We start from the raw sequence: 23,298 nt of genomic DNA, 5'->3' as shown, positions 1-23,298 counted from the left end.
ATGCACTCTGGGAAGCGGGGTCCCTCGGCCGCGTGCCGGCGCGGGGCACGTCGGGAGCGGTAGTGCGAAGGCTGGCGGGGTGGGACTCCGCTTCCCCGAGTGCCGTGCGTCGGGTGCAGGCGAGCGGAACTTCCGGTTCCTCGCCGTGGTGGCGCTGGGCCTGGCTCGGCGGGAGCGGCATAGAAGGTGAGAGGCGGCCCTACTCCGCCGGCCCGGCCGCGGCTCCTCTTGGGGGGGGTCTGCACGGTGCGGCGGGGGCCGCCGGGTGTGACGGGAACCAGGCAGGACTCGTGGATTTTGCCCGGCGAGGGGTGCGCGTGTGCGGGGTCTGACGTGCGGCCGCCGGGACGGCGGGGCTGGGGCGGCTCCTGGAGGGCCGCCGGGGTACAGGAGCAGAGCGCCAGTGTCAGCCGTTGAAGGGGCAGAGTGTTCCGTACGGGTGCCCGCGTCAGGGAAGCGGCGAGGCGGTGTTTCTCGAGTGTCCCTTGGGCTAAAGGGAGCCCTCTCCTAGTGTTGAGAGTGGAGAGCGGGGTAGAGGTCTCCTGAGGGGCTTCCGGTATGGAGCCTTCTCTTGGAGCTGTCCGGAATATGTGGAGGGTTCTATCCTAGGGGCCGTAGGAAAGCAGGGGCTTCCTGCTGGAGACCCCGTCAGGTTGGGGGGGAAGTGTCTCTCTTTGGGTCATCCGTGACGCGGGCGTTGTCTGCGGGTGGGGGCCATGAGGAAGCAGCTCCCATCTCTGTACCCCGGGCTGGCCCTGTGGCTGGCCGTGTGCTCAAGGCTCCTCCTGCGAGCCCCGCGTCCCAATGGGACGGAAACCGTGGGCTTGGGCTGCTCCTTCCCGGTATGAGAGTAGCACGAAGTGTTCTGCACGGCCCTGCTGAGCCTTAGGGCCTGCTGTCTGTGTCGTTGTGGGTGGTTGTGGTGTTTCTGGCTATCTCTCTTACTCCGAGACCCTGACAAAAATTATGTCTTCGTTCACAACGTGTTATAATATGTGTTTCCATGAAGAGTGTCTCAGAATGCTTGTGTTTTTGAAAAGGATGGACAAAAAGTGGGCTGGGTTCACCCTGGGAAGCAGAGGGTGGTGATGGGGGCTGTCACTGGGAGTGTGTTAGCTGATAGCAGTCCCCAGTGATGGGCTAGATGAGAGTTTTGGACTGTAAACAAAGGCTTAGGTGGAGGAGGGATCTCAGACCCTGGAGGCCCAGGATGTGTTGGAGGCTGGTGAAGGCCAGGTTGCACAGTGGCCATAAGCTACTGGGAGTAATGATGGGGAGTACTCACAGTTTGTTTGGCATCACAAGGGTTTGATAGTGTTGCTGACATGTGGTGTTCATTTGGGGAATGCTGCTGCAAGTGGAATCCACTTGGCTGTTCCTGCAGATTGTTAGTGGTCTGAAAGCCTCCCAACACTGCCTCATTGGGAAGGTGCTTGTGAAGTCCTTTGGGAAACCAGAGTCAGCACAGTATTGGGGAGGTTTTGGACATTCACCTAGTTGTTTCTAATGCATGTTTTTTACAAGTGTCATAGAGCTGAAAAGCAAACACACATCCCTTTGGAAGTGAAAACCTCCAGCTTGACACCTGGAACAGCCAAGCTGCTGCTCTCTTTGCTTTCACACTTCAGCAGCATAATTTTGGTTCTTCTTCTTTACTTCTGGATTAGACATCTGTAACATTAACATTGGAAATACCAGGCTGCCATGGCTACTTCCAGTTTCTGTAGCTCAGGGAAATGCTTTCTGCTTTGCCTTCTGTAGTACTTATATTGCACAGAGCCTTTTTCCTGTCTCCAGCCTGAGAAAAACTTCAGTGGGCACAGAAAGTTGTTCCATAGCAAACCACTTCTGTTCTTTGAGCGTAGCCTCGTGTGCAGTGCGTGTTTGGGTTCCTCCTGCTCTATAAATACCAAGCCTGGCAGCCTTGGTGAAATCAGTTTGGAGAGAAGTTGAGAGTGTCAGGGTATTTTTCTGCAAATAGCATCTCTTTGAAGCTTCACCTTGCCTAATCCATCACCAGTGTCATCTCTGTCCCCCACAGACTTGGGAAACCCCCACCCAAAGCTGGGTGTAAGTTGCTGAGGAGATGCTCGAGGGCTGTGCTGGCATCCCTCACTCTGCCCCTTGCCAGAACTCTTTAATTATTCCTTAAGGCTGGCTTCTTAGTCTGGCTCAGCTGCATGATCCTGATGTATGGTGCTATTATTTTGTTATAGTATGATGTAAATTGACATAAAAGAGTCTCCCATCGGGCTTGGCTTGTGCAGCTTGGGAAGCAGAGCTGGGAATGTCCCCAGGGGCTGTGTGTGGGTGCACAGGGGTAATGTCCTGAGCAAGTCCTTGGGTGTAATGGCCAGGGAGCATCCAGAGAGCTGTGGGACTACTGGTCATTGAAGGGACTAAGACCACAAAAGAGCTTCCTCTCTTTTGAAACTCACCTTCTGTATCTTCCCTGGAGCTGAGGATTTGCCACAGGGAGACAGAGCCCACTGGGAAAGGAGGAGGGAAATAAACCACATACTTTTAGGATGCATACCTTCCTTCCTGAATATTCACTATAACAGCTAATTAGTGTCTCAACAGAGCTCTAAGTCCAGGCTCTGTGATTAACTGGACCACATTGTGTTTTCTGTGGCTGTGTTACTGTGTCACTCTGAAACATACTCTGTCCCATGGGTGACTGTGACTGAACTGTGGCAAAATTAATTGATCCCTAGCACTTGAGGGTGAATTTTTGCCATGCTGCTGGTCCCAGCCTCAGGCTCTGTTGGGTGTCTTTGGCAAACAGCCTTGACCACGCTGACCAGTCTCCTAGCATCTGCCTGTAATTAGTAGGGTGGGAGCTGAGCTGGCTGTTCTGTGAAGAGTGAATTCTGTTGGTGTCCCATCACAGTGTCTTTTGGAGCAGTGTGCACCTTCAGGAGATCTTGGGGTTGGTGGAGTCCAGTTTAAGAAGTTTCTGTCCCTGTTGTGCTGCTTGCTGTTGCCTTGTTTTGTGGGCCTGAGTAGTAAACTATCACTGAAATGATCTGGGTTAAATATAGCTCTTTTCAGTGGGTCATCTGTGGTGCAGCCCCAGAAAAGCAGTAGCTGGCACAACTAACATACTGCCTGTGGCTAGAGGCGTGGCAGAGGCTGCAAATCAGGCTGACCAGGCAACTGTTGGAGCCAGTGCTGCTGCCTCTGTTATTGAACTATTACCTCATACTCATGGATGCTGCTGCATGGCTCAGCTGATCTATGCCAGGCCTGGTATCAGCCCAGTGGTGATTTTTCTCCTCTGTCAGACAACTCAAATATTATGTCTGAAGAGCTCCCAGTTGGCAAGGGATTTTTTTGTTTAAGCATCAGTGAGCTTGTTGACTTAATGAGGACTGGAGTAGAGGAGGAAATCCCAAAGGGAGGGACAAGAAACACCAGGTCTGCAGATGTCTGCAGGCTGTGAAAGATGGCAGATAAAAGGACAGGCTGATGACAGGCACCTGTAATGATGACTGCTGTAACCATCTCCATTCACCTGTTCTCTCTGTGGAGGGTGCAGCCTCAGTTTTCTTAATCACCTCTCAGGAAGAAAAAATGCTAGAGCTTGTGGAGGAACTCCTAGGTGCTTGTTTCTTCAAGAGCCATGCAAAATGTGGGCAGACCAGTGCTCTTGGGCTTGAGCGGCCAGCTGAGTGAAGGTATTCCTTTAGAGATGGCATCAGTAGTGCTTGTACCTATTGCCTTCATCAGCCTTGCATCCTGAGGTGTGTCAGGCCCTGCCATCCTGACTCCTGTGGTGGACTGGTGCTGGGCCCTGCCAGGAGTGGGTGCTCTCTTTGGCAGGACAGCTCCCTTTAGCTCCCCGGCACAGGCAGCTGCTGGCAGTGGCACCTGAATCACTCACTGTTCTAACATCTGTCAGAACCTGCTCTGTTGACCTGCCACCCATATAGCAGCACTGACCTTTGGAATTGAGAAGAAACAGGATCTTGTGTGCTTTTCTTCAACAGGAGCAGCTCTAGCCAGGCCTGGCAGGGACTGTGCTGCCTGTGCTGTGCTCTCTTTCCCCTGAGCACAGCAGTTTGGTGAATCCTGCTTTTAGGATTGGACAATTGCAGAATCGTTTAGGTTGGAAAAGACCTCTGAGAGCAAGTGGCCTTCCAGTGTCTGAAGGGGGCCTACAAGAAAGCTGGTGAGGGACTTTTTAGGGTGTCAGGTTGTGATAGGACTGGGGGAATGGATGAAAAATAGAAATGGGTAGATTCAGAGGGTGAGACACTGGCACAGGTTGCCCAGGGAGGTGGTGGAAGCCCCATCCCTGGAGGTTTTTAAGGCCAGGCTGGATGTGCCTCTGAGCAACCTGATGAAGTGTGAGGTGTCCCTGCCCATGGCAGAGGGGTTGGAACTAGATGATCCTCGAGGTCCCTTCCAACACTAACAATTCTGTGATTCTAAGTCCCACCATTAACCCAGCACTGCCAGGTTATCACTAAACCATTTTCCTAAGCAAAACTTCTATGTGTCTTTTAAGTACCTCCCTGGTTGGTGACTCCACCACTTCCCTGGGCAGCTTGTTCCAGGGCTTGACAACCCTTTTGGGGAAGAAATTTTTCATAATACCCAACCTAAACCTTCCCTGGTGCAACCTGTCATATCACTTGTTACTTGGGAGAAAAGACTGACCCCCACCTGGCTCCAGCCTCCTTTTGGGAGTTGTAAGAGAGTGAGAAGGTCTCCCCTGAGCCACCTCTTCCCCAGGCTAAACAACCCCAGTTCCCTCAGCCATTCCTCAGAAGACTTGTCCTCTAGACCCGTCGACTCTTTGGATGTGCTTCAGCACTGCAGTGTTCACCCTGTAGTGAGTGGCCTAAAGAGTTGCTTTGTAGTAACATGCAAACCCCAGGTCCCCTAATGCTGGTCTGGTGGCACAATGGCCAAGCTGAACCACTGTGTCTGTATTGCCCAGAGCAGGTTTGAGACCATCAGGTTGCTACCTGCCCCACTTTACTCTGTGCCCTGCTGCAACCATTTATTTTCTCAGGGTGGAGGGAAAGACAGAAGTACTTCTCCTTTTGAATCTTGGCTTTGCCAGTCACCAGGAAATCCTCACCTTCCCTGCTGGTGGGAGGAAGAGGATGAAATTTTAGATCCTGGCCTGCATCAGGAACAGGGAGATCATTCTGCCCCTGTACACTGCACTGGTTAAGCTGCACCTCGAGTACTGTGTCCAGTTCTGGGCCCCTCAGTTTAGGAAGGAGGTTGAGTTGCTGGAGTGTGTCCAGAGAAGGGCAACAAAGTTGGTGAGGGGCTTGGAACACAAGCCCTGTGAGGAGAGGCTGAGGGAGCTGGGGTTGCTTAGCCTGGAGAAGAGGAGACTCAGGGGTGACCTTATTGCTGCCTATAGCTACCTGAAGGGGGGTTGTAGACAGGCAGAGATTGGTCTCTTCTCCCAGGCAACCAGCACCAGAACAAGAGGACACAGTGTCAGGCTGCACCAGGGGAGGTTTAGGCTGGAGCTTAGGAGGAAGTTTTACACAGAGAGAGTGATTGCCCATTGGAATGGGCTGCCTGAGGAGGTGGTGGAGTCACCATCACTGGAGGTGTTCAGGAGGAGACTTGATAAGGTGCTTGGTTGCATGGTTTAGTTGGTTGGGTGGTGTTGGATGATAGGTTGGACGCGATGATCTTGAAGGTCTCTTCCAACCTGGTCTATTCTATTCCTATTCCTATTCTATTCCTGTTTGCAGCCCTCAGCTTGATTGAGGGCAGCATCGGAGAGCAGCGCCTGGAACGATTTATTGGCAAAGCCTGCTTTGTTATCTGCATACTTTTGATGGCAGAGTAAGCATAGCAGCCCAATAGTGGTGATTGTTTCCTTGAACAGCAAAGAGCTTTTGGCAGAAATACTTTGGATTAAAGATTAATTGCAAACTGTTGTTCAGCAAAAGTCCGTGATGTTTCTAGATGATGGCGTTATCGCGTTCCTAGCTGCACTTCAAATGGTGTCAGACAGCACAGTATGTTGGAGAGCTCTGTGTTAATCAAAGCAGATATCATATTGTTTGCCCACCCATATTGACAGTTTGATATCAGGAGTCAATTGGCGCCTGTGAAACGTGGAGAGATGCCATAAGGAAATCCATTCATGGCTCCTTGTGGTCTTGCATCTTCATGGATCCTGCTTGGAGGTTCCCCACATCCCTTCTCCTAATCAGCAGTGGGCGTTTTGCTAGAGAGGCTGCGCCAGGGGAGGTTTAGGCTGGATGTTAGGAAGAAGTTCTTCACAGAGAGAGTGATTTGCCATTGGAATGGGCTGCCCAGGGAGGTAGTGGAGTCACCATCACTGGAGGTGTTTAGGAAGAGATGGGGTGCTTGGTGCCATGGTTTAGTTGGTTAGATGGTGTTGGATGATAGGTTGCACTCGATCTCAAAGGTCTTTTCCAACCTGGTTTATTCTGTGCTGTTCTATGCTATTCTTTCTTTGCCTTGTGACTTACTGTCCTGTTATTTATTCAACAGGTTGTGCTGTCTCGGTGTCCTCAGAGTGACTTGTCCTTTTCTGGCCATCCAGGAAACGCAGTCAGAATGTGGGGAGACCATCGACAAGGCAACAGGATGGGGTCTTTTCGGTAAGCATTTGAACAGCCTGTTTGTTTCAGCCACCTTCTTAAATACAGCAAGCCACAGAGCATTCTGTTTGTCAGTATTTTCTGCACATCCTCCCATAAGGAGACTAGTTTGCTTAAAAGTATCACACAATGTAACTTAGGTTGGAAAGGACCTCGAGGATCATCGAGTCCAACCTATCAACACAGACCCCATGACACAGTATCACAGTATAACTTAGGTTGGAAAGGACCAAGCTCCGAGCTCCTTTTGGAGCTGGATGTGATTCCCAGAGACCAGGCAAGTTAAGGAACAGTGGAAGTCTTACATTTTTATGACATTTTTTAACTGCCTTTTTCTTGTTTTGTTGTTGTTTTTTTTCCTCTTCTTTAGCAAAAACTGTTCCTTCTCCACACCACCTTTTCTGGTGATAATTAGTTCAGCTCTTGTAAGCTAAGGTGGTGATACGCCGTATGGTAATGTTAAGAAGAGAAGCACCTAATAGTGTGATGTTGATTCTTTTCAGCCATGGTGCTTGCTTTAAGCTCAGAAGTAGGCATTTCATTGCAGTGCACACAGGATTTTGTGGAAGCTTTGAGCGTTTAGCTCTCTCCATGAGGTTAAAGCAGACTGTGTATCCCCATGGAGTCCTCAGGACAAGGAAGTCATGGATCTGGTGGAGTGGCCAGAGGAGGCCACGACAATGATGCGAGTGTTTGAACCTCTCTGCTATGAGGCCAGGCTAAGAGACTTGGGGCTGTTCACCCTGGAGAAGAGGAGGCTCTGGAGAGGCCTTCTTGTGGCCTTTCAGTACTTAAAGGAGCCAGTAAGAAGGATGGGGACAATCTTTTTAGCAGGGCCTGTTGCGACAGGACAAGGGGTGATGGGTTTAAACTGAAAGAGGGAGATCTAGGCTACAGAGAAGGAAGAAATTTTTTTGCAATGAGGATGGTGAAACACAGGCACAGATTGTCCAGGGAGATGGTAGATGCACTGTCCTTGGAAACATTCAAAGCCAAGTTGGACAGGGCTCTGAGCAACCAGAACCAGTTGAAGATGTCACTGCTCACTGCAGGGTAATTGATCTAGATGACCTTTAGATGTCCCCTCCAACCCAAACCGTTCTCTTCTATTTTCTTGACCATGCTCCTTCATGAGGCATTTTTAAATGTCATTGGAACTGTTCTCAAGATTCCTGTACAACTGGACCTGCTCAGCATCCAATTTTTGTAGTTTATGTTCCTGTGGTTGTTACTAGGCTCTGTTTGCAAGAGGGCCCTGGCTGTAAAGAATACTGCAACAAACAAAATGGATGCACCAAGTACTGCTGTGCATAATTCCTTCAGCCTTTACTCACGTGTCTACCTCAGTTACTTGAATATCAGCATGATAAAGGCACTTCCTCATGTCATACCTCAGGTTTCTGCAATAAGAATACTTAACAGAAGTGTCCAGCGGTGATGTGTTGAGAAAGCTGATGACATTTGGGCTCCAAAAGCTAGAATGTGTCTTAACAGTATTGCTAGGAGCGTGACTGTGTTTTGTGATGGGATCAGCAGTGCTGTTGTGCTGATTTTTCAAGTGGGTTTTGCTGGCATCCCTGTTTAGTGGGTGGGGGGGAATTCTAGCTTTGAACAAAGTTGAAATTACTGCTCTGTAGGGTGGTGCAACAGGGGCATGTAGCTGAGGAAATGTGTATTGGGTTTGATTAACTCTGCAGATGTCCCCTTGTGTTCTGCTGGTGAGTGGTTCTGTCGAGAAGCCCTGAGAAGAATGTGACTTGCTGTAGTTGCTAAGGAGTTGCCCACTGATTTGGGCAGCACCCAGTGTTATTTTAAAATGTGGTGTTACTCTGTTTTGTTTCCTTTTTTTAATGTATTTGAGCCTCACCATCAGGTAGCTCTACCTCAAAATAAAACCAGAAAAAAAAACCCAACAACCAAACCAGCTCACTAAGTTTTGGAAGACTGTCTTAAAAGGAAACCTCTTCCTGCATGGTTTTATGCAGGTATCAGGAGAGCTCTTGGCTGTGGTGCTGTAAACTTGGTGTAAGACAGCCAGTCTGGAGGCACGAGCACAGGATCATCCTGAGCCATGCTTGTTGGCATATTCCTCTGGGGCATCCTCAAAGCCTGAACTGACAGCTTTCAGCATTTTACCAGTGTAGACTCCAGCACAAGGAAGCAAAACCCAAGTCTCTGAAGTGTGTTAATAGAGCATGTTTGGTAACCTGTGCTATTATGTGCCTCAGGATGACGTGTTCAGTTAGCAGTTTGTCACACTGCCTGGAGGGCTTAAGCTCAAGTGGTTCCTCACAGACGTGTGCTGGTGATGCTAATGAACAAACACACCAGCTGCTGGAACCTGGAGCAGCTGCTGAGCTGTGTGCAGTGCAGGACGCTGTGGATTGCTGCCATCTTTAACCCATTAATATTGCAGGTATTCCCTGTTGAGTGCTTCTGGAAATTGTGCTGAAATGGGAGCACCCAAGTTTACTTTCTCACACCTGTCGTATGCTGCCTCATCCTAAACTGCCACACATCAATGTCTTCTGCGGATCTTAGACTGTTACACAGCTCTAGAACAGTTTAGAGAAGAATGTGCTGCTGTGTAGATTTCAGACTCTTAAGCACGTTATGAATAATACTGTCTTTATTTCTACAGTGGGAGCCAAGAAGAAAGGTTTGCTCCCGCGTGGAACAGGGAATATCCTCCTTCCCTTGATAGTCTTGGTCAAGAAAGACACTCTGGCAACTTCTCTGGCAGAGAATCACTTCCTTTTGATATCCAGGCACTCACAGGCCTCCTCAATCCTCAGTTTGCCAACAGAGAGGAACCTTCTTTCAGCTTTGGAGCTAGAGATGGACCACGTAGTGACTTCAGAGGTGGGGAGGGGCACCATGATTTCAGGGGCAGAGATTTTCCCCCGTCTGACTTCCAGGGCAGAGGAGAGTCTCAGATGGATTTCAGAGGCAGGGAGCCACCCTCTTCCGAGTATAGGGGCAGGGATATGTACTCTGGGGACTTCCAGGAGAGAGAGGGGCCACCTATGGACTTCAGAGGCGGGGACATGCCCTCAGTGGATTACAGGAACAGGGACACATTCCGCATGAACTACAGGGATAGGGAAGCACATAATATGGATTACAGGGGCAGAGATGAGCCTTCATCAGACTTCAGGGGAAGGGGGTCTTTTGATCTCGACTTCAGAGGTCGAGATGGATCTCATTCAGACTTTAGGGCAAGAGATGTGCCTGAGTTAGACTACAGGGGCAGAGAGCATTCCTATTCAGACTTCAGAAACAGGGATGTACCTGATCTGGACTTCAGAGGCGTGGGCACCTCTGATTTGGACTTCAGAAACAGAAATGCACCATCATCAGACTTCAGAAGTAGGCACAGGTCCCGGTCTGATCAGGATTTTAGGAGCAGAGATGTGCCTCCTCCTATGGACTTCTCAGATAGGGAGATGCCTCCTGTGGATCAAAGCCTTGTAGATTTTAGGCGTAACCAATCTACTGCACCTTTAGCAGAAAGAGAGGGCTCTGGTTTAAGTACCAGCAAGAGAGAGGAGCCTGCACTTGGTCTAGATAGGACTCCCTTTGGTAGCCAAAAAGGAGAATTTCAACATTCAGAAACATCAGCCAGAGAAGAGGAGTCCCTCGGACTGGGCCTTGAAGACGACTCTTCACACAGTTTCCAAAATAGCCGTGGACCTCTCCCTACTCTTCAGGACCAAGAGGAGCAGCCTGAGACCTTTGCTAACAAGCAGCAACAGCTTTCTGGGGGGGAGCAGCAAGGATCCGAGTCTGATCTTGGGTTAAAGGGTGACGGTGACCTGGATTTCCTTGGAAGGCAAGATACTGACTACCGGAACATTGAGTATCGCGATGTGGATCACCGGCTGCCAGGGCATCAGATGTTTGACTATGAGCATGGCAAGTCCTTTTCAGAAGGAAAACCCAGCAAAGATTCTAGGCCCTATAAGAGCCTTCAGGTAGGTGGGTTTAGTCAATTGATGTTTCTGTTAAATATGTGTGGGCCAGAGAATGGAAGGAGCTGGGAAGGAGTCTCCTATTCGTAACACATTAGTTCTATCCCAATTCACCTTCCTTCTCTGAGACCATCCTCATGCTCCAGGTTGTTTTAATGGGCACCCTTTCGGTCTCAGAAACACTTCCCTCTCAAGAGAAATGGAGTTTAGCAAGATTTGGTTCAGAAAGCTCCTAAACTCAAAATGATCAGACAGAGGGAGTGTGCTGGGGGAAGGAAGTACATAGAAGAACTTACTTTATTTTTGTTATATTGTTATGAGCACCACAAGAGAAGCTACAGGCTTGGGTGGACCTGTTAGAACAGTACAGCTGTTCTCCTGCATGCTTTGTTTCCCTTCAGTGTCAGCTGTGAAAGCTGAAGGTAATGGTAAAGACTAAATTAGTAACTCCTCTGGAATTTTCATCTCCCACTGCTGGAAAGCAGAGAGAGGTGCCATGCCTGGTTTGTTTTCCTGGACCTGGATCTCATTGTCCAGCTTGGTGAGCGTATGAGGCTAGCAACACATTTGGAGTACTAATCCTCCACAGCTCTCTGAATCTTTCACAGTGCTGTGGGTAAAGATTTGAGACAGGCTGCTTATGAGCCTCTGCCTGTGAATTGCACCTTTCTTGATTTTGTTACTGCTTGTGTATCTTGTGAGCTACCTTCTCTCATTTGTCAAAACCATCTTGATTGTGTGAACTCCAGGACCAAGACTACCGGACCTGTCCCAAGTATGTGAAGCCAAGCAAGCTCATTCGGCTTGGAGGAGTGCCCGAGACTGCCACAAAGGATGATGTAAGTGGCAGGGTTTTCATCCAAAAACTTCTGTCAGGGGCTTCTAAAAGTACCACTTGGAAGCTTGGTTAATGTAGTTCAGGTGGTCTCACTTTCCCTTGGGAGAAGCTGGATATAGAAGTCATTGCAGGGCTGTCAGCCCGTGGCTTGGACAGCAGCACTCTGCGCTGGGTTAGGAACTGGCTGGAGGCTGAGCCCAGAGAGTGGTGGTGAATGGTGCCACATCCAGCTGGCAGCCAGTCACTGGTGGTGTCCTCCAGGGATCAGTGCTGGGCCCCATCCTACTCAATATCTTTATTGATGATCTGGATGAGGGGATTGAGTCCACCAGCAGGTGTTGATCTGTGAGAGGGTAGAAGAGCTCTGCAGAGCAACCTTGACAGGCTGGACAGATGGGCAGAGTCCAACATGATGTCATTTAACAAGTCCAAGTGCTGGGTGCTGCACTTTGGTCACAAAATCCCCATGCAGCGCTACAGGCTAGGGCCAGAGTGGCTGGAGAGTGGCCAGGCAGAGAGGGACCTGGGGGTGCTGGTTGACAGCCAGCTGAACATGAGCCAGCAGTGTGCCTAGGTGGCCAAGGCAGCCAGTGGCATTCTGGCCTGCACTGGAAATAGTGTGGCCAGCAGAAGCAGGGAAGTCCTTCTGCCCCTATACTCAGCGCTGGTTAGGCCAGACCTTGAGTACTGTGTCCAGTTCTGGGCCCCTCAATTTAAGAAGGACATGGAGATACTTTAACATGTCCAGAGAAGGGCAACAAGGCTGGGGAGAGGCCTTGAGCACAAGCCCTATGAGGAGAGGCTGAGGGAGCTGGGGTTGTTTAGCCTGGAGAAGAGGAGGAGATCAGGGGAGATCTTACTGCTCTCTGCAGCTACCTGAAGAGAGGGTGTAGCCAGGAGGGGGTTGGTCTCTTCTCCCAGGCAACCAGCACCAGAACAAGGGGACACAGTCTCAAGCTGTGTCAGGGGAGGTTTAGGCTTGAGGTGAGAAGAAAGTTCTTCACAGAGAGAGTTATTTGTTGTTGGAATGGGCTGCCCAGAGAGGTGGTGGAGCCACCATCCCTGGAGGTGTTCAATAAAGGATTGGATGTGGCACTTGAAGCCATGGTTTAGTTACTCATGAGGCGTTGGGCGATAGGTTGGACTTGATGATCTCTGAGGTCTTTTCCAACCATATTGATTCTATGATTTATCTGAGTTTTCTGGTTTTGAGGGAATCTGGAAGTTAGAGTTTTTTTCTTTTGCAGTCACCTGTGGGGTGTTGGTGGCCAAAAGCCTTGATCCAGTCTCTTGAATATGCCTTACTTCTATCATTGCTTTACACGTCCCAAATACCATTATTACTTTGTTGCTGTATTTTGGGCTCTGGAGGCATGTAGTGTCTGGGTGAACTTGCTCAGTTATGATTACTTGAAATTACTTAAATGAGCTCTTGGAAGGCTAGAAAAGACGTCAGCTGCTGCTGCTAATTTTAGTGGAAAACCCAAAAATATAACCTGGGCCAGAAGGTGAAAGAAGCTCCTTTTCCACACCTTCCACTTTGAAGTAGGATATTTATTTGGTGGCAGTTCCAGGCATGAGAACCCCTGCATGCAACAGTTTTTTGCTAGGGTTAAGCTGTGATGCTCAGAGCTCCAAGGCTTGGTACTGGAGACCTCATGGCAGAACCTTTGTTCATCAGAGGATAATACTCAGAACAGTCTGCCCACGGCTCTTGAGTTTCTTAAAGGCAGTAAGACATCTTTGACCTTAAATAAGTATCAGAGGCAAACTGCCTGGCCAAAACCAGCATAAAGAACTTCTGTCCAGTGAAATTGTGGTGTAAATTATGCTCACTCACTTAAACAACCCCCAAAAATATTCCCCCAGACTCAATAAGCAGGTTCCTCTGAAACTTGACCAGGAAAAGGTGTCAGTTTGTAACAGAGTTAACCTTAAGAGCAAAGTCTTGGGGACAGAAATGTGGGTTAGCAAGTGCTTTGCTTTCTGAGGTTTGGTTTTGGAGACTCAGCTGAATCTTGGTTTTCCTGCAGATTCTCAATGCTTTCCGAGGGCCTGATGGGACACCTGTGAAGGACTTGAGGCTGAAAGATTACAGCTCAGGTGAGAACGCTCTGCCAGTGCTTCTGGGTTCAAGTTTTCAAAAGGCTGTTTTTTCACTCAGGCAGTTTGCTTCGAGCCTTTGCTGCCATAATCCAGGTGTTTTCAAATGAAAACACCCACTTGAGTTTTGTAGTTTGTTTTCTTGTCTTCAAAACCGATGGCTGTGCTCGCTGCTACTTCGGAGGTGAAGCGTGGGTCCTGCCGCCTCTAGGGAGACGCAGGAGCAGCAGGAAAAAGCGAGGCTGTTCTGACAGCCATCGAGAGTAAAGCCAATGCTGGCATGGGACAGCAGGTTAATTCCTCAGTAGATTTATTTTTTTTTAAGTTATTATTAAATCCTGTTGGATCACTCTACATCTTGTTTCTGAGACGGTCTTACTGCGGAACGTGTCCTGCACAAGGTTCCTCAGGAAGCCTCATACGTTCTAATGTTTCTCCTTCAGTAACAGGAAACTGTTACCCTTCTTAGACATGAAGACAGGTTTAAAAAAACAAAAAAAAAAAAGAAAGAAAAAGTAAGTTTTATCAGCACATCTTCAAATACTGGGTCTGGATGCTCTTCCTCCTTCAAAGAATAAAGCGTTGCTGTTACTTCTGATCAGTGCGTAGGATTCTGAAGAAAGAAAGCTTTTGCAAGGCTGCTTTGTGAGAAAGGTGTACTGGAGCAAAGATGTGCGATGGTAGGAAATGCAGGGTGAGTCCTGGGGATTGGTCTGGATAATACTGGTAGGAAATAAGCTGGAAACCAGTACTTTTGATCAATTTCTTGTAATTAAACCTGGGAAAGCAGAGGCTTCTACTTTTCATCAGTGCTTTCTCTCCTTACCGGTCTGGGTTGCACTTGAGTTGGCTGAAAACTCTCGGTGTCGATACATTATATAAAGGCTTCCTATGTGTTCAGTAACAGGGGAGAGGAACTGGGGCAGTTGGGTATTTCTCAAGTATATTTTTGTTTCTGGAAGCTGTCAAAGGAGATTTCACAACCTTCCTGTGAACCTTTGAACTGAAGAACACCCCTGTGTCACGTAATGTGGTCTGGCCCAACAAGCCGAGCCTAAGGGGCACGGTCAGGCTTTCTTGCTTCCTTTCCTCTTCTGTAAGCACAGTGCAGCATGGCTGTTGTCACCCAGTGACTGAACCCAGTAGTTGTGACACGTTCACTTCCTCCTTGTGCTGATGTGATTGGTCAGGTGTTTTCCTGAAGCACATCACTTCTCAGTAATAAATCAACTTGAACAGAGAGTCTCTTCTTAATTATCTTCTTGTGTATGTTATTAGGACTTACTGCCCTCATTAGAGAGCCGTTTCCAACCTGGTTTGGTTTATTCTAAATAAAGGTTTATTCTAAATTAGGAACAAGTTCTGCACTGTGAGGGTGGTGGAACTCTGGAACAAGTTGCCCAGGGAGGTGGTTGAGGTCCCATCCCTAGAGGTGAGACTCGACAAGGCTCTGGGCAACCTGAGCTAGTGGAAGATGTCCCTGCTGACTGCAGGGGAGTTGGACTAGATGACCTTTGGAGGTCCCTTCCAACCCAACCCATTCTATGATTTTTTTTTCTATGGTTTTATCTCCTTCCATTCCCTGTTTCAAAGGCTACTCAGGATGAGACAAGTGTCTGAAGTTACCTGCAGAAGCTCTGGTATCTGCTGGTGGTCACATGAAATATGGGGGTTGCAGTTTTCTGTTGTCTCTCTGTTTCAGTCTGTCTCCTCAGCTGCAAAATTGTTGTTTTGGTGTTTTGTTGGTTTTTTTTTTTGAAGGCTTTTCTGGCAATTGTGAGGAGGGAAGGAATGAAGTTAAAATTAGCTGATAATTTCTGGGCTATTTAAAGCTGTTGTTTAACCCTGTCCAGTCAACACGGGTAATTTAAGTAGTGTAGCAGGTTTCCTGGGTGATCCAGAGACTTTGTTTTGCAGTATGTCCTGAGGCTGCAAATGCAGCTGCTGGTTTAAACAGCTTCTGGTCCTTACTTACGCAAGATGGATCTGGCTAGGACAATAAAAGCCTTCCTGAATTGTGAAAACAACTTCCTGAAGCCGGCTGACTAGAAGCTGTGGTAAATTTAGTCCAGCTTTTCACATTAGGTCATCCTGTAGAGAAGTGTGTGAAGCTGAATTTGTGTGAACTTGTGCAAAATGAAGCCTGTTTGAAACTAGAGGGCCACTTATGGGCTAAACAATGCTTTGAGGATGGGGTGCACGTGGAAGTACTGCAGGAGTTAAGCCATAGGCTGGACTGAGGATCTCTCTCAGACCCCGCTGGGCCCACTGGCTCGGTTGCTCTGTCAGCTCTAGGGGACAACAGCAGCCTGACCCAGAAGTCATGCTAAGCCTGTCTGGGTGGGTTGTGTATTTTTGAGTGCTGTCCAGAAATGTTAAAAATAACATTAATCCTGAGTCTGCATGTTGAGTGTGTTTGAGAGGAGAATGCCTGCAGCTGCTGTGGAACAATGACCAACGTAACAAATAACAGCGCAATTAACTCAAAATAAGCGAGGTTCAGCTCAGTGTCACAAAAAGATAACGCTTATCATACAGCTTAGCTCAGCAGCTTCAGCATGATGATTCCACTCTATGATCTTTCACAAGACTCCTTCTGTTTTGGGGGGGGGGGGGGGGGAATATGTGGTTGATTTCTCTTGGAGAAAACAGCTCAACTTCTTTTTAAAGCCCTTTCTTTTTCCATACTGCATATGTGCTAAGGGAAGCATATTTTCACTGAAGGCTGTGCTGAGCGTGGAACACTGTTCTTAATATACCTGGTGTGATTTTGGTGTGTGTTCAAGCTGTTTATTCCTTAGATTCTTTTTCATCTCAAGCCCACAGACTGAAATGGTAGCTAGATTTTTAAACAAGACGGTGAAAAGAGAGACCTTCAAATGTGGCATAGTGATGCTATTTAAATCAAAAAGGCAGATATTTACAGACAGTGGCAAAATATCACAGTCAGACTTCATAGTATTACCTTAGACAACATTAACTTGTAATGTTCATCAGTTAGGTTTTTGAATTGGTGCCTGTGTGTTCAGACTGAAAGAATCAGATCCATTTGTGAAGGGAAGAGGACTTCTTCCAACGCAAGCTGTAAGCCTTGGCAGAAATAAGCGTCCTAGGTTGTTGGCTTATCTTTCAGCTTGTCTTTTCAAGTGTGTTTGGACATGCCTGTGCAGTTAATCATTACAAAGGATAAACCCTGAGGTGACAGTGGAATCTTCTCAAAGACCATCAGCTAGCTGCTGTAGTCTGCAGTATCTCTGGTGCCTCTTGCTGCCTGTCGCGGATGTTGTGCTGCTTAGGAGTTGCCAGCAGCTCCCTGCGAAGGGGTTGTCAGTAATGGCTTGTGAGCTCCCCCTGTCCTGTCTGGAGGCACTTGCCGCTGCTTTCACGTAGCTTGGCAGTGTGGGCCTCCCTCTGGGGAGCCCTCAGCACAGTGTGTAAGAGCACCAGGCTACCGGTGACACAGTGTCTGTCATTCTCCTGTTACTATCCATGCGCTGGCACTGGTGATGACTGCTGGGAACTTGAAACCGATACCTTTTGACCTTTGAGTAGTCAGTAACAAGGACACACCTTGTCTTGGGTTTGATTTCCACCATGTCTTAAGCTTATTTCCTGCCTGATTCACATCCAGTTTTATTTCTTTTCCTGACTAATGTCAGACATAAGCAAAGTCCGAGATAGCATCTCGAGTGTCTGGTGTGCACAGAGCTCCTTGGCTGAACATGCACGAACGCCCTGGAGAAGAGAGCACATGGAGCTATCTTTATCTTAAAGGGTTGCTTATGATGAGTACTTTGCCCTTAAAAGATGCTGCAGAGATATCCAAGTAGTAAGTGAAAACATGAAGTGTACTCTGAGCCTTCTGTTCAGTTTGTTCTCCTGGATGCAGTCTGTGGTGGGACAAGATTGGAACATGTGTTTTCCAAGCAGGATTCATGTTAGGGTTGGTACCAGCAGTTGGGAAATGCTATTCAGGGAAAGTGAGCCTGAGAAATTGCTGGCAGCCCATGAAGCTTTCCTAGCTTACTCTACAAGCCTTTCTGGGGAGCTGTTTTTGCTGAGCTGAGAGAACATGGTGGAGAATGGACACACTGACCAAGATGGAGAGCAGCATGTGCGGAGAGGAGCTCTGTGAAGTGGACCTGGAGGGACAAGGTGAGCTGGATTACAGTCTGAAGGAGGAGTGAGGTCTATCCCAGTCCCTTTAGGTACCCTCTATATTAGTCCAGGATTTGGTTTTGTTAACCCTTTTCTGACCCTTCTGAGGGTTCACTTTTGAGCCCTGGCTGGGGATGTGGGAACACAGTTCTCCATCCCTGAGGAGCAAAGCACCCATGGAAGTGGTTAGCTGGAGCAGAGAGGAATTTTCTGAAAAGCAGTGGTGTGTGGAGCCAGAGAGATGTCCTTATGGATAGGAGTGCTTATGCTAAAGGACAGGCATCCTCCTGAGGTGGAGATAACTTCAGGAAACCTTGTATAACTGAAAATGTGACTGACCCAGCAGCTATTCAATGGCAGCTGCCTGCTCCATTTTGGAAAGCAAGTACTACTGGCAGCAAATGTACCTTATTGCTTGCTTAGCTGCCTTCTTGCACTGGCTTTTATTTGTTGTTTCATTTCTGCCTGGCCCTTACCTGGTGCTTGGAACCACCTCCCTCATCCCACTCTTTGTTAAACTGCCTTGGCCACGTCCTAGAAGAAACTGGATTATCTTGCTTGTTCTCTCTAAGCTCTGCTGCACTGGTGCCCTGTTAAATATTAATAAGCCCCTTAGATAAATTTGTAGAAGGTGCCTTCCCCCCCCCCCAGTGCAGGCTTGTACATCAGAGCAGTGAGTCATTGGTTTCAGGAATATTTCAGGAAGCCCCTGAAATTTTAAACTGTGCTCTTTAGTGTTGCATATTGCTAAAATAATCTAAGGGCCAGAAGTTTAAACTTCATAATGGAAGAATTGGCAGGTATTTTTGAGTGCTTCACCTCTCTGTATCAGAGCTATGTTCCCCTTTTTTCTGTGGCTGGAGGGCATCCTAAGGCAGTGAGATTTCCTCCCCCTTGCAGCAGAGCATGGCTGTGCCCTTGTCTGGCCTGTTGGTAGCTCCCTCCCTGTGGCTGTGTGTGTATGGGCTTTTGGCTCCTGAAGGTCAGAAGTGCTGGTGAAGTACCAGCTCCTGCACGCCACAGGTGCCTGGGCAGGGTTGGAGAGCTGAGCTGCTGCTCTGCTTGGGGATGTTTCTAGAAGTGTGCAGCAGGTCTGTGCTAAACTAGTACCTTTTGTTTTCTTTCAGGAGTGATGCAGTGCCCTTGGGGAAAACCCTTTGCAGGGTGGATTTGTGACCACCTAGTGACTTCTGCATGATGAGGGCTTGGTACCAGCCCTGTGGCATTTGGTTAGGAGTAGATCTGACAAGAGCTTAGGTTCTTTGGTTTGGTGCAAAGAACATGCTGTGAGATGATGTCAGATGTCTCTAACACAGACTGTGGCACAGAGGTGCATCTTGGCTGTTCTGCTGATGGTACAGAAGACAACTTGACTCATCATCAAGGCTGGTGCTAGTGCACCACAGGAAGCCTTAATCTCCTGTTGCTGTCTTTAGTGAATGTGTTTAGTACAGTGAGGATGGTGTGGCTCATGTGGCACACTCTACTGTGTCAGCCATGAATAAGGGCACACAAGTCTCAGGCATTTGCTGAGAGCAGGAGGACTGTGACCTCACAAGATGCTGTAGAATACACACAGTTTCCTCCTGAGGCATGACTGGATCAGCTGAGTTCATCAGCCTAGAAGGGCTCACCTTTTGCAAGCTGGGGAAATATCTTCAGTGCTGATCTACATGAAGTAATTGATTTTTGTTTGTAGCCAGAATAGCCTGGTGAGGAGTGAAAAGGCACTTAGCTGGAATTAGTTCATGGTTGTCAATGCCAGTCCTAGCCAGTTTTCCCAGCTGTGTGGGCAGTAGGCTTTTGGCTACTCCTGCTTGATTTCAGGGCAGCAGTGGAAGGAAGTGTCTTGGAAGCAGAAGGCATTCTTGCCTGTCTTTCCTCATCTGTGATCTGGTGGCTTAGGAAACAAGAAGTACAAATCTGCTCCCACAATACAAGTCAGTATTTGTGGTGGCAATCAGCCTTGGTTCAGGGTTATAAGGCTGTTCAGTAGGAGAGGCAGCACACACTGATCCATAAAACATGCTCACAGCCTTTTTGATGTGCAGCATCCTTCTCTCTGTAAGCATTTTACAAAGCTGCTCACCCTTTCTGCACAAAGCTCCCAAGGCTTTCTGCAGCGTGCTGACACGATTGCATTGATTGCTTTCCTGACTCATTTGTGCTAAATGGCAGATCATGTATCCTGGAGAGCAGGTTCATGTTAGCAGCACTTTAAAAGCAAGATCCTGTCAGTGACACATTCCCAGGTGTGCAGCTTCCAGTTCTCTCCTGGGAGTTTTTCACCAGCCTTCCTTGGATCCCATGTCTCTGTACAAATGTACTACCTGGTCTTTAATAAAGCTGCAGTGAATACAGTCTGGGTGTGGTGGATTTTTCCCTCCTCTCCTCAGTGCTGGTGTACAAGCTGCACCTCTGGGGCAAGGTTTGACAGCCATTTGGAGTTCTGACTGTTGTAGTTCCTGCTGTTGTGTGGGGCTGCCTGTGTCTGCCTTTGAGGGCAGCTCAGGCAGAGGTCCTTCCTGCATCTTGTCCTCCTGTGTGGAGGGAGGAGAATGGACCTTTCTAAATAGAGCTGCATTTTACATCCTGTGCTTTCAGTGCTGTTGTGAGTGAGTGTGTAAGAGTGTACTTTTCTTTATGCAGAAGGCCAGCATGAAGGCCTTTTCCAGCAGCCAGGTGTGGCTTGTCAATACTCAGCCTTTGAAAGGAGCTGGGGATACAGCTTGTTGCAGATTGTCCTGTTTAGTATTCAACAGCAAGCTTTTCTGGTACAGCTCTTCAGCTTTAGGAGCTCTGAAGACCAATTTATCTGTGCAGTAAAGAGATCTGACAAATTTATGGATGCTCAGAATCCTCCAGCTGGTACTGAGAGAGCTCTCAGGTTTGGCTTCTGAGCCTGTGTTAGCTTGGATAGATTGCTGCCGTTCCCTGCCGTGCCGCGGGGTGCCCTCCAAGTTTTCAGGCTGTGTGGACAGCTTGCTTTATCTCTGCTTACCATGGAAGGCACTGTGCTGTTGCCCACCCTCCCTCTGATGGCAGGACTTGCTTCATAACACAGATACAGCTACTACTGTGCATGTTCAGGAGCTCCTGGCTTCTTGGAAGCATCAAGTGTATCATGCCTGCTAAGGATGGCACACGGTAATGGTGTAGCGATGGAGCCCTGTGCTTCCCAATGTGTTCTTGTGCTGAGGTGTTCACTCTTTAGTCTGGATGACCTACATCTGCATCTTGATCTGTCCTTGGGGGACAGAGGAAAACTTGTGCATAGGGTTATGGGCCTGTTGCCAAAATCTCCCTCAGGTGAGGTAGCTCTTCCTTTTGACCAAGCAAGAGCAGGCTCTCTGAGGACAGCATGCAAAATCCTGCCTCCACTACCAGAGCTATGCAAAGGTCAGTGCCTGAGACTGCAGGTTCCTTCAGGGCATGTGGAAGTCCTTCATGGTTGCTCCTTACTTTGTGCTGTAGTTGCCAGTGAAGCAACAGAGCAGCCTTCTCTAACATGGATGAGACTCTGCAGAGGATTTCCTCACCTGCACTCCGCCATGCTCTCTGGAGAGAGCATGCAGCAAGATTGCCCTTGCTTCAGCAGGCTGGCCACAGCTCTGCTTTAATGTGCTGTGTTTCCTAGAAGTGCTGCAAACTGCAAATGCTCTTCTGTGCTAGTTCTGTTTCATCCTACTGGAAAACACACAAGTGAAGTCTTGGGGTGGTTGAGAAGCTTTCTGCCCATGGAAACTCCAGCACTGTCATCTTCAGCTGCTTAGGCTGCTGGCCCCATCCAACTGATGCAGGGACCTCCACCACATTTAGAATAGGATAGAATAAACCAGGTTGGAAGAGACCTTCAAGATCAAGTCCAACCTGTCATCCAACACCACCTAAACAACTAAACCATGGCACCAAGCACCCCATCCAGTCTCTTCCTAAACACCTCCAGGGATGGGGACTCCACCACCTCCCTGGGCAGCACATCCCAATGGCTAACAACTCTCCCTGGGAAGAACTTTCTCCTCACATCCAGCCCAAACCTTCCCTGGCACAGCTTGAGACTGTGTCCTCTTGTTCTGGTGCCGGTTGCCTGGGAGAAGAGACCAACCTCCATCTGGCTACAACCTCCCTTCAGGTAGTTGTAGACAGCAAGAAGGTCTCTGCTGAGACTCCTCCATGCTAAGCAAGCCCAGCTCCCTCAGCCTCTCCTCACAGGGCTGTGCTCCAAACCCCTCCCCAGCTTTGTTGCCCTTCTCTGGACACCTTCCAGCAAGTCAATATCTTTCCTAAATTGAGGGGCCCAGAACCGGACACAGGACTCAAGGTGTGGCCTACCCAGTGCTGATTACAGGGGCAGAATAACCTCCCTGCTCCTGCTGGCCCAGCTGGCCAGTTTAGCATAATGCCTTTTGGCAAGGTGTTATACAGAGTTACATTAGCAGGAGGCCATGCTCTTACCTTCCAGGGCAGAGCAGGGAGATGTGTTCCTATGGCAGCACAGCAGGTGGAGTTTGTAGCAGTTGTTTTTGAGCAGGCAGGTGATGGTTCACTGTGGACTTTAAGGCATGTAGACGTGGCACTTAGGGACATGGTTTAGTGGTGGGCTTAGCAGTGTTGGGTTAACAGTTGGACTCAATCTTAAAGGTCTTTTCCAACCTAAATAATGCTGCCATTCTTTGATAAGGTTCCCTGATGCCTTAAGCTTGTAGGGGTGGGCAGTAACATGGCCTACTTCCTGCTCATTCCTGCAGTCCAGGAGCTGGATTACCTCTCGAGTTGGATGCTTTTGTCATGTTGCCATCACCCCTTCTTTCCAAAAGTATCTTTGCTTTGGCACAGTCAGGGCTGCTGTAGTTGCATGATCATTTCATGGGGCCTTTAAAATTCCAGAGCTATTCACAGTATCACTAAGGTTGGAAGAGACCTCAAAGATCCAGTCCAACCTGTCACCACAGACCTTATAACTAGACCATGGCACTAAGTGCCATGTCCAATCCCCTCTTGAACGCCTCCAGGGACAGTGACTCCACCACCTCCCTGGGCAGCACATTCCAATGTTGAACGACTCGCTCGGTGAAGAACTTTCTCCTCACCTCGAGTCCAAACCTCCCCTGGCACAGCCTGAGACTGTGTCCCCTTGTTCTGCTGCTGGTTGCCTGGGAGAAGAGACCAACCCCTTCCCGGCTACAACCACCTTTCAGGTAGTTGTAGAGAGCAATGAGGTCACCCCTGAGCCTCCTCTTTCCCAGGCTAAACAATCCTTACAGCCCCTCAGAACACACCACTATGGTTTTCCTTTATTTAGATCTCTGACATAACAAAACATCATGAAGTAACAGATTGGATCTGTTAGAGGGTAGGAGAGCTCTGCAGAGGGACCATGACAGGCTGGACAGATGGGCAGAGTCCAAGGGCATGAGATTTAACACATCTGAGTGCTGGGTTCTGCACACTGGCCTCAACAACCCCATGCAGTGCTCCAGGCTGGGGTCAGAGTGGCTGGAGAGCAGCCAGGCAGAGAGGGACCTGGGGGTGCTGGTTGACAGTAGGCTGAACATGAGCCTGCAGTGTGCCCAGGTGGCCAAGAAGGCTAATGGCATCCTGGCCTGCATCAGGAACA

General features: G+C 48.7%; 1 protein-coding gene across 1 annotated transcript in view; it reads left to right on the top strand.

Annotated features, from left to right (window-relative positions):
• Window positions 1-104: 104 nt before the first annotated feature.
• RBM6 (RNA binding motif protein 6) overlaps window positions 105-23,298 on the top strand; it is a 66,110-nt gene continuing 42,916 nt past the window's right edge. The window contains exons 1-5 of the mRNA XM_068157982.1: window positions 105-186; window positions 6,502-6,611; window positions 9,253-10,585; window positions 11,332-11,421; window positions 13,454-13,523. Of these exons, the coding sequence (XP_068014083.1) occupies window positions 6,568-6,611; window positions 9,253-10,585; window positions 11,332-11,421; window positions 13,454-13,523 (1,537 nt within the window). The 5' untranslated portion in view covers window positions 105-186; window positions 6,502-6,567. The remainder of the gene's footprint in view (window positions 187-6,501; window positions 6,612-9,252; window positions 10,586-11,331; window positions 11,422-13,453; window positions 13,524-23,298) is intronic.

Source organism: Melanerpes formicivorus, unplaced genomic scaffold, assembly GCF_026170545.1.
Source record: "Melanerpes formicivorus ecotype bairdi unplaced genomic scaffold, bMelFor1.0.p_v2 SCAF_38, whole genome shotgun sequence".
NCBI lineage: Eukaryota > Metazoa > Chordata > Aves > Piciformes > Picidae > Melanerpes > Melanerpes formicivorus.
This window is presented reverse-complemented; position numbering and strand designations above follow the sequence as displayed.